Source organism: Borostomias antarcticus (assembly GCF_949987555.1).
Source record: "Borostomias antarcticus genome assembly, chromosome: 10".
In the NCBI taxonomy this organism is placed as follows: domain Eukaryota; kingdom Metazoa; phylum Chordata; class Actinopteri; order Stomiiformes; family Stomiidae; genus Borostomias; species Borostomias antarcticus.
This window is the reverse complement of record NC_140243.1, coordinates 15,977,815-15,989,064: the sequence shown is the minus strand read 5'-3', so window position 1 is coordinate 15,989,064 and position 11,250 is coordinate 15,977,815. Positions and strand designations below refer to the sequence as shown.

At 48.0% G+C, this 11,250-nt stretch overlaps 1 protein-coding gene across 1 annotated transcript in view; it reads right to left on the bottom strand.

Annotated features, from left to right (window-relative positions):
* Positions 1–504, bottom strand: part of LOC311314654 (RNA-binding motif, single-stranded-interacting protein 3-like) — an 88,337-nt gene extending 87,833 nt beyond the window's left edge. The window contains exon 1 of the mRNA XM_084445087.1: positions 385–504. Coding sequence (XP_084301213.1) covers positions 385–459 — 75 coding nt within the window. The 5' untranslated portion in view covers positions 460–504. The remainder of the gene's footprint in view (positions 1–384) is intronic.
* Between the last annotated feature and the right edge of the window lie 10,746 nt (positions 505–11,250).

Sequence of the window (11,250 nt, the reverse complement as noted above, 5' to 3'; positions counted from 1 at the left end):
AGAGATGCCATTACTTTAGCCTCCCGGCGGATCGCTGGATAGAAGATTGTAGTGTAGTGTGTGTAGTGTGTGTTCATATCCGCGTCGTGTGTGTGCGCGAGGAGAGAGAGGAACGAGAATGAAGGGTTTAAAGAGAGTCGTCGTCGAGCCCGGCCCTCTCTGCCGCTGAGGCCTCGTTAATCAGCCCGCCGGCTGCCGGCACGGTGGTCCACAACACATCCCACTACAACCCCTCACCAGGCTGGGGACTGCCCCATAGTCCCCCCCCCCCCCCCCCCCCACCCCCACGTACACCACCCTGGAGCTATAGGACTGGAAGTGCATGTGCGTGTGTGTGTGGGTTGGGCACACATACAGTAGCAGAGCAGAGAGCCAGCAGCCTACCTTGGTCTGGAGATAGTGGGGGTAGTAGTAGGTGTACTGGGGGTACATTGGTTGCTGCTCCAGTCGTCTGCCCATGTAGCTAGAATCCTTCTGGCCGCGGCAGGAGAGGGAGGCTCGCTGGCCGGGGGGTGGAGACGCCCGCGTTCCGGACGACGCGCCGGGCTCCCGGGGCGGAGCGCTGGAGGAAGAGGCGGAGGAGGGTGGCGGGGGCGGGGGCGGCGGGGCGGGAGCGAGAGAGAGGGAGGGACGGAAGCGGAAGAGGGGAAGAGGGAAGGAGTGCGACCCCGACCTCCGGCAGTCCTTCTGTCTGTCCGGCACCGGGGTGCGCGTGTGTGTGTGTGTGTATGGGGTGGGGGGGGGGGGAACGCGGCAAAGCTTCTCTCTGGGTACGGAGGGAGAGAGGAGACGGAGGAGGAGGATAGAACGGGAGAGCGGAGGGAGAGAGGGATGGTGGGACAGGGAGGAGAAGGAATACAAGGAGAGGAGGAGGACGAGGAGGAGGAGGAGGTGTTGGGGGGAAGGGGGTCGCTGGGACTTGCTACTCTAAAACGCCGGCTCGTCCGCTCGCTCCGCTGCCTTGCTCATGCCCCGCCGACTTGGCTACCGCTCTCTTTGTTTCTCTCTCTCTCTCTCTTTCTCTCTCTCTCCCTCTCTCTCTCACGTCTCTCCCTCTCTCCCAGTATCGGATCCCGTTATGGGCTTGCTGGTATCCTGGACGCGCGCGCAACACACACACTTAACACACGCACGCACACACACACACACAGCGGGGCTGGCGAGAAGGATAGAGGGAGAGATGGACGGAGGGAGGGAGGGAGAGACGGACGGACGGAGGGAGGGAGAGACGGCGGGATGGTCCGGAGCTGAGTCTGACGGTCGTCCGTTTTAGTCCGTTCCCCTCCAGGCACAGACAGATCCGGAGGAGGTGTAGGAGGAGGAGGAGGAGGAGGAGGAGAAGGAAACAGCTAGCTCCAACTCCTCTAGTCCGGCAGGAACAGACAGATCCAGGAAAATCAACCCGGACAGAAAGAAAAGCCCTTCGGCGATGCAAGGTGCCTCCGTATCTCTCTCTCTGCTGTCTCTCTCCTCTCAGCGATGCTTCCTGATGTCTTGTTTCCCACTGTGCCTGTCAGCCTCCTTGTGATCCCCCGCTTGTGTGTGTGTGTGTGTGCGTAGACGTGTGGTGGTCGTGTGTGTGTGTGTGTGTACAACTGAGAGTGTGTGTGTGTGTGTGTGTGTGTGTGTGTGTGGCTGCCGCCGTCTGCTCAACACTATGGCACGGAGGAAAGGGTTCGGCTCCAGCGTACCCACGCTCCTCCCTCTCTCCGCCTCCCTCTCCTCTTCTCCCTCCTCCTTCATTCCCTCTCTCTCTCTCTCTCTCTCTCTCTCTCTTCCCTCTGGGAGGCTACAGAGTTCCCCAGCCAGTGGGAGTGGCTGAGCCTGCCCCCTCTTCCGCCCTGGCGTGGACTAAATGACCGGAGGGCAGTGCTGCCGGCAGGGGGAGGAGCCAGGATAGGGGAGGCGAGGACACGATGGTCCACGCCTAGGGGCAGACGCCCCCTACTGGCACAGCTACGCAACAACATAGCCAACAAAGTAACAATATTGCTAAACTACTACTGTACTTTCTACAGTATATGTCTGTCTGTCTGTCTGTCTTTTTTTCTTTCTTTCTTTCTTTCTTTCTTTCTCTCTCTCTCTCTCTCTCACTCACACACACACACACACACACACACACAAATACACCTAAGTGCTATACTGACCCACTAACACACAGCACACATGATATATCCTGGTCTGAAATAGTCATTTTATACAAGGCTCTTCTACGCCATGCATGGAAATAGTTTGGTTATGAGCAGCTGTGTGTGTGTGTGATAGGGAGAGAGAGAGAGAGAGAGAGAGAGAGAAGTAGAGATATATTAAGAGAGACAGAGAGAGAGAGAGAAGTAGAGATATATAAAGAGAGAGAGAGAGCACAGAATGATAATTCTCAAATTGACTGCAGTTGAAATGAGGGAGGAACACAAACTGTACAAGCCCTCTCTCACAGAGGGAGGCATAACGTCTATACCCAGGACTGGTCTTGAATGAAACATCAGTGAGTTTGTTCTGCTTGACGTCTTGCCTTGCTTACTGAATCTAGAGCTCTGCTTAATGCTTGCCTTGAATACTGAATACACCTAGAGGTCGGCTCCAGAGGCAGCAGCAGCACGGCAGAGGCACCGTTCAGACTACCGTTCATTCTCTGCCTCTCTGAGCCCCACGTATCACTAAATCATGTTAGTGTTCAGTGTTTGTAGAAGGTCTACTGAGACCCCAGCCAACACAAGGGACGTATGCTGCGTTCCAGTTGCCTGGGAAGAAGGAATTTGAAGTTGTGATTGACGTTGGACACTCCCTAGTTGACCGTGTGCCAGAAACGACAGGCAAAAACTCAACTTTAACCACATCTTTGTAGTTCTAGCCAAGTTAGCCATTGTTAGCAATACCAGTTGATAACAACGCACTATGCACCATTTTGTGCATATGAACACCGTAGCAAAATTGTCCACTGATAGATGTTGGACAGTGAGCTACTGTGTGTATGACTGATAAGACACAAATAAGACAGAAGGGCTAATAAACAGTCTGACTACAACTTCCACGTGTTGTTTCTTGTTTCCCTCTGGAACATTAGGGGTAGGATCATTATGTGCAGTCTCTCCTCCCTTCCTCTTTGTAAAGTGCACTGTGTTGCCTCTGCGTTTAAAATGCGCTATACATACAAATAAAACTTGATGTGATTGTTTACTGTTGGAGCAGCCATCTTGATTTTACGTCAGCAGCTGTGCTCGGATCAGTTCAGGGTACAGGGGGTGGGGGTGGGGTGGGGTTTGAGTTAAAATGGCGGAAATCCTAGTACAGGTGACATTTTTGATGACGAACTTGGAAAACCCCAGCCCCCGAGGCAACTGGAAGGCAGCATTAAATTCACGTTATAAGACTTGTAAATGAGCAACTCCTACTGACAGGAAAAGGTCGCCTTGATCGTCAGTGCTTTCAAACACCGTCACGAGTCCATAATGAGACATGTGCCAGAAATGCACACTCAGGTAGCAGACAGGCTTCCTGTTCACCTGGGTTTACTGTGGGATACAGGATGTGTGTGTGTGTGTGTGTGTGTGAGGTACCACCCCACTTTCTCACAATCCAACAGCATTGCTTCAACGCTGAGTGGGATGTGTGTGTGTGTGTGTGTGTGTGTATGTGTCTGTCTGTCTGTATGCCTCCGTCTGTCTGTCTGCCTGTGAATGTGTCTGTCAGACGTTGCATACCTGACGGCCAGAGCAGACAGACGCCTCAACTCCTCAGAGAAGTCTCTTGGAGGGAGACAGCTCACTCTCCAGCACCACAGGTATGCATGTCTGGAACGCTGCAAGGGCACACGGAGATCAGGTGTGTGTGTGTGTGTGTGCATACCAGTCTTTAGAAAATGAAAACAATGCACAGTGCAATGTGCTAAAGCGTGCATGAGAGGAGAGAGAGAGAGAGAGAGAGAGAGAAAGAGAGAAGGGGGAGAGAGAGAGAGAAGGGGGAGAGAGCAAGAGAGAGAGAGATGAGAAGGTGCATCTCACTTTTCACAGCATTGCAGTCCTGCTCAGCTCGTCCGCACCCTCCACCGAGGCAATTATCTGTACTTGGACAGACCCATGGGTTATCTGATGGTCAGAACTTCATGGTAGCGTTTCATTCCAATGTGCACTGTAAGAGACGACACGGTTTTCCACATAGCGTGATTCCTATTTATCAAATGGGGTTTTAACTAAAGCAAGGTGTTAACGCTACACACTTAAGACACACATTTCCCTATTTGCCCAATACAGAGATGGTTATGTAGAGGTTTAATGGAAGACGAAGCAGTAGTAGAACAAGGGTTGCGCAGTCTCAAACTTGAAACCCATGCACTAAAGACAAGAGTTTTACACCCTCCCTAGCATCGCAGTTGGTGTTCTGTTAGACACTATAATGGCTCTTCCAACAAACTGCTTAGCAATTAATTAAATGCACAATTCCTAGAAATGCATTCACATAGTTCACACGCTTTTTTCTCCATTGCACAGGCGTTTCCAACAGGTTGGAACAAGCTCGGAACAAGCTTGGCGCTGAACTGTTGAAATTACTATTGTGCTATGTGCTATTAGGCTGCCATCGACCTCTGTAATTAATCATTCAGACATCGCTCTCCATAATTCAGAGTTCGTGATGCGTCTGGTTCAGTTTTGTTTATAAGCTGCACCAAGATTGGACTACTCTACTACAGAGGAAGTGGGGAGGTCAATAAGGTCGCTCGCTGTAACATGTTATGATTCCAGAACATTCCTGTTTCCTCATAGCCTTCATTATTCTTCTCCTCGTCGGCCCTCCTCTTGCTGTAAAGGGTGGAGAAAATTAAGTTACTTGAAACACAGACGACAAGATGTGTTCTGTATGCCTCTCATAAAGCCATATTAAAAATCAATCCAAATCAATAACACCCCTCCCTGTACAACCCATGGCTCATTGAATGACTGAATCAAAACGGTGACAAATCACTTTAGTCTCTGCAAATCCCTCTTCTCCTCTTTCGGTGCACTGCAGCTTGCTTGACACACGCAAAGAGCATCAGTGGATCCATTTGAATGATTATGCAAATGACGCTGAAGATTTTATTAATGCAGTATACAGCACTAAATTAATCTGGTGTTCATTAAGTTGTGGCTGGAGCTCAACTTACTGCTTACCGAGTATGACGCATCTACCAGTCGCAAGGTTAGTCTCCTCATATATCACTAACTATTATGAAGCTACCAGTCCCAGCATTAATTGGCATCTCTGGCTACAAGCATGACAACGCTAAACAGCCTCAGCGTTCGTCAGCATCTCTCTCCTCTCAACAGGTCTGATGGATCTGTTGCTGAATTGCGACTATAATGATGATAAAGAGAGAGCGAGTGTTACTTCAACAGCATTAGTCCATCTTCTCTCTTTCACTTCTTTCTGTCCCTCTACTTGTCATCCCATTTACCTTTGCTTCCTCTCTCCCTCTTCCTCCCCCTCGTCTCCCACTCCCCTCCCCCTCAGCAGGTAAGCCTGGGTTTCTTGCCGACGGTCTAGCGAGCCGACAAGTCTGCCTGGCCGGCTGATTGGTTGACGGGCTGGCTGGCGCAGGCCTTTAAGGTGATGGAGCGTGACTGACAGGCTGAGGCCCGGACCAAGCTGCGGCTCAGAGGAGTAATTAATTTCCACAAACGACCGCCACGTCTGTCTGCTTTTATAAACGAGCGTTTATGTGTTCTGGACAATTTAACCACTCCGCTGAGCCACCCTGACAGGAACAGGGAGGAGAGAGGCGGGGGGGGGGGGGGGGGGGTACAGAGGAGATAACACCAGCCCCCGAGTGAATTAGTTTATTCTCTCTATCCTCCACAGACTGCAGAGGTGGAGGGTCGATTGTGTGGACAGCAGCAGCGGTAACTCCGCCCGGTAGCCAGGGACATCGCCTCTGCGTTTTGGTTGGGGTTTGGTTTCTCTGATGAGAATTTATGGGAGAACGTTGAGCTGGCCAGCTGAGCGGTCTGTCTCTCCTCCGGCTCGCGAAGCCTGGCAGGCCGCAGGGGTACCAGGGGGTTATTATCCACGAACACAGTAAAAGCTGCGCCCCACACTTGATCTTTGAACTTGTGTGTGATCGACTGCCCATTTTAATTAGCCGACTGCTCTCACTTGAACAAGGAGAAGCCTGGTTTTGTTACATTCTGCTGGGCTGAGGCTTTGGCTAGCATAAAGTAGGCTATCACTTGAAGAGTTAATTTGTTAATTTTTCCTGGCCCTCCTGCACAGACCCCAAACCCAGGCTCACATCGGTGTATGACAGGACAGTCTGGCTGGAATCCAACATAGGCCAGCATGGCATCCTGCAGCAGAGTGAGTCTTCAGATCCACAAACGCCTACTGGGGAGCCACAGGCTGGTACCTCATTGATGCCTGCTATTCCCTGGAAAACGTTCAAGCAACAGCTACCTTAAGATACGTGGCATGTAAACCTTCTGTAGTACATGTAGACAAGAAAACAGAGAAATGAATGAAAATACATTAGCGTTGGTAGCTTCTTGGCGCCTTCTGTTCCCTGGAAAAGGTTCAAGCGGATAGCCGCAAGTGGGGTATGAACCGTCTGTAGCCGATGAGAGAAACATGCTAACTTTGTCCACTGTCCACGTAGTCCCTGCTGACTGACCATCTATTTTACTACTTTGCAGAACAGATGACAGTTCTGGGGCTGCAGCTTGATGCCATTACTCTCCATCTTTTTTATGTCCTGCTCCAGGTGGTGGAGATGACAGTCAAAACACAGGGAGAAAATTTATGTCAGCCAAATTTAATCAACATGCAGCTGATCACCTGGCCGCCCAGACAGCGCTGCATTAGGCATTCCAAACTGGCAACGGCCTCAGGACGTGGTTTAAGCTTCTTTTTTTTCAAGCCAATACATCCTGGTAAGGTCCAAGGTTGAGTAGCAGGCAGCCCTTTTCACACTGGTAAAGGATTCCTCAATAGGTCAATGCATTCAGCTCCTAGGGATCCATACAAAAATGCCAGGCTTGTCTTTTTTTCTGCACCGACACTATTGGTAGGTTTCCTCCCTATTGCTGTAGGTTTCCTTCACCACCGCACAATCCAACATACCTTGAAAAAGGGTTCTCAGCTGAGGGTGAATGCTAGGGGGAATGAAAGAACTGTAGTGATGTGGCCAAAGTTGTCCTTCTGGCTACTGTCAGGGAAAATATGTTCTCATAAAGAGAGAATTAAATTAGCATTGATTCTCATTCTCATTGATTATCAACTTTCTCGAAAATGCTAGGTTTGTCAACGTTTTGATCTGAACCATTGTATATGATCATAAGTAACCTTAAAACAGGGGTAAACATGCATTTTCCCTTTACTACTCCTTTAACCTGTGCAGATGGACAGTTTTACAGGCGAGACAACAATGTTGTCAGTGAAAAGTCTCCTTGGAAAGTAAAGATCAGACAGTACAACTGTCTGTGGACACATCCCTAAATATTCAGCATGTAAATCAGAAGCAGAGGAGGCAGGAACATTTGGTAAAATGTTATCAAAACCCCCCTGGGGAGTTGTCTAACTCTCTTCTCACATCATTGAACTAAGCTTTATGGCTGAAACAACCCCACCCAACTGGCCCAGACCTATTGTAGTTCTCTGGTCTGTTAGGAGATGTAAACATTGATCAAAGACTTGTTTTAATCAACTCTCCAGACATCCTGGCGTTCCCATTTGCCTAGTCAAATGGCCCAAAGGCATAACAGTATGGGAATGAATACAAATGATAGAATTAAAATTCTACCACACTGTCCACCTGTGTCTATTTACATGACTTTGCAATATTTCTATGGAGAACTACTAGAGAGTGCAGACATGGACATCTACCTAATCCCCTTCATCCAGACCCCACTATACACAGTGAGATTACATTAATCCCCACAATTCCATACTGTAGCTAGTATGCATGCTATAATAATAATAATAATTAACCCCTTGTCCATTATCTTGTTGCCGCCTACCTCAAAGTCCATCTGTGCATAGCCAACTTAGAGCATCTGGGTGATTACTGTTTTTTTGCTTCCCTCTGGAATATGTAGAGAGTGGGTCGTATACCCACCTCCCTTGTTCTCTGTAAAGCGCATTGTGTTGCCTCTGGGTATGAAATGCGCTTTACAAATAAAGCTTTGATTGATTGATTTGATCTGAACTGAAACCAATTCGCAGCCTTCCAGGTGAGCCAGTAGAGCTCTGGAGCCTTTCTTCAGTATAGCTGGAATAGAAATAGACTCAAGAGAGTAATTTGGGAAACAGTGTCACACACAGGACCTTTACCTTGGATGGTAACCTCAGGAAACTGACTTCAGGGTACATGTAGGACTTCTGGGCATGTTACTATCAAAGGGGGCCTTGGGGGCTTTAGAGGGGCCCTGCAACGACACAGGAGACTCAAAATCAGGAGGGGCAGTGGGGCAGAACAATTAAGTGTGTCCAGGTGCCCCTCTTCTCATACAGATAGGCCGGCACTGGGTGTGTCACTGGAATTGGGGCGGGGCTTCCTGGGCAACTGTTGTGGGTCTGCATGGGGTGGGGTAGGATCAGCTGGGAGGATGGGGGTAGGTAGTGTCAGGGGCTGGGAGGGTGGTTGAGGGTGTAAATTTGGAGGAGAGAGAGAGGAGAAGATAGAAGATGAGAGGTTGGGAGAGGAGGGATAAGAAAAGGCACAGCAATTAACAGAAATCACAAAACCTTACAATCCCAGTACGTGCACTTAACAAATCACCATATGCTCTCTCCCCCAAACTCCCTATTTCTCTCTCTCTCTCTCTCTTTATTCTATAAGTCATTACCTCTCCAGTGTTCTTCCACCATTAAACTCAACGAGTGCGCTCCTGGTTCCTCTCTGTTGTTCCGCCTGCATCATGCCTCTAACAGACGGGGCGAAGCCTGACCACTCACTGGACAGACATGGCTCACGGCCAACCAGTGGCATTAAAGACAGCTATGTTCCTGTCCGGCCATAGTGGTTAACAGCCCAGTTTATAACACTCTAACATCCCTCTGACCGTTTACAGCCTTTCTCAGCCATTATTGATTGAGGATGAGAGCGTTTGGAAAATTATCATGTTTTACAACCATTCAATTGCACGATCAATTTTCTGACCATATTCTTCTACGGTTTGGAGAATAACTATATGAGCACATTTGTAGTGTTGCAGGTTGGGGGTCGCATGGGTGTAAAAAGCATTTTGTTTATAATCCAAGGGTTCCAGGTTCCAAGTGAAGCCTTTTTTGGTTTTATTACTGCCTCTCCTCCTGTGGGACCCCCGGGGGGTCAGCCGGAGGGTCAGCCTGGACCCGGGGAGAGCAGTGACCGAGAGACTAATGCATTCAGCCACAGACTGACTGGCCGGACACTATAGACCTGAGTCAGCTCCGAGGGGACTAAGGCTCCCTGGACTGGAGGACATGTACATTTACTTTCTACAAACTCTTGCACACCTTAGACACGTGTGCACCATCTAGGGATATGCATGCTAAGGAACCTACCTACTGTTACTTGTTTACGTACAGTATTTGCACTATTGTACATTTGGATTTCTGTATATTTTGTATCTATTGTAGATGTCTGTTCTAGTCTGTTGCCTTGTTGTGTTTTGAGGTTGTAGCAATGTAATTTGGATCAATAAAGTACTACTGTATTACTCTTTTAATAACCATATCCCTAACCCCAAATCTGACTAATGCCTTTTCTACTAGTAACACTAATCCTAACCATACTGTAATTCCTCCGGTTGAATGCCTAATCCTAACTAAATAAATTGATCAGCATTGACTCCCCATGCTGTGTTTATAGATGATTTGACAAAATTACAACACACACTCTCACAAGCGTGCACACATGCACACACACACACACACACACACACACACACCTCAGGGACTCTGCTGCCATATTAGTGAGAGGAAATACGAGCATTTCCATTGTAATTATAAATGTTCCCCGGGCTGACAGCGGGTTCATAACTCATGTTACTCTTCATCCAGAGTGCTGAGCTAACTGCAGTCTGCAGAGTCAGCATTGATTACATTTACAATTTTCTCTCTCTTCTTTTTGGTGTTAACATGTGGAACGTGTTGAGGGTGCTAGAAGCGTACATATGGATGTGAACACACAACGGGAGAATGACAATGGAGTATGCCCTTGCTTGCTTTCACTAATGAGTTGACATACATACAGAGGAAAGAGGCTGGAATGGGGGAAAGCTTCTTACTGTAATGAATGATGGTGGCGCCAAAGATGCAAACAGGGCTTCAAAGAGAACGCGTGATGAATAAACAAGACAGCAACATCTGTGTCTGCTCTCAGTCCTGATTGAAGAAAACAGACAAATTCTGGATACAGTAAGTTATGGAAGTGACAAACAGATATCTGCGTAAGAACCTTTGAAGCCAACCTCCCCAAAAAATGGGAAAATTCTGTATTAGATGTGATACAGATAAATCTGGTCTATTGTTATATAAATTTGTTTGACTGACCCTCTGTAACCCTAACGCAAACCATACCCCTGCCACAACATCTGATAGCCGTCAGACCTAATCAGATCTATCACCAAGATCATGAAAGCCTTCTCGGACTCTTCATAAAGGCTCTCTCCCTCCGAAAACCCAGCTGCTCCAGTCCTGGTGAAGGATATCCAGCTCTAATATACGTGTTCTCAGACGGGGGATTTTAGACAACCTTTTTTTCCTCTCTGATGTATGCACAAGTAGAGAACGGCGGATGTGTCGAAACACCAGAACAAATTCATTCTCCATGTGCCAGATCTTTTGTGTTCTTACACCAGGGCAGAGGGGGTTTCAGCGCTCATACACAATGTGTTTGTTTCTTTGAAGTGGTCCAGTTAAAGGAGATTTCACATCTCTACGGTTTACGTTCCCCACCAGGGAAATCCATGATGATAGCCACCACTTAGCTACACGGTTTGCTTCCAAACTCAGATTTCTCCAAACATACCGTCGCTCTAATTACAAATAAATCTGAACGGTTTACCACCTGATAGACAGAGGATGTAAAACTCTAGTACAACTCGGTAAATCATGATGAAAATAACCATGTAAAATTAAAAACAAATATCAAGATTATATGAAACTACAATGCATGAATCAAGTCAATAAAACTTTATTATACCATACCCATAGGGGCAAATTGTGTCATGGCCAGCAGAAACAACATAAACAGACAGACAACAATAAACAATAAATACAATGTGAACAACAACCACA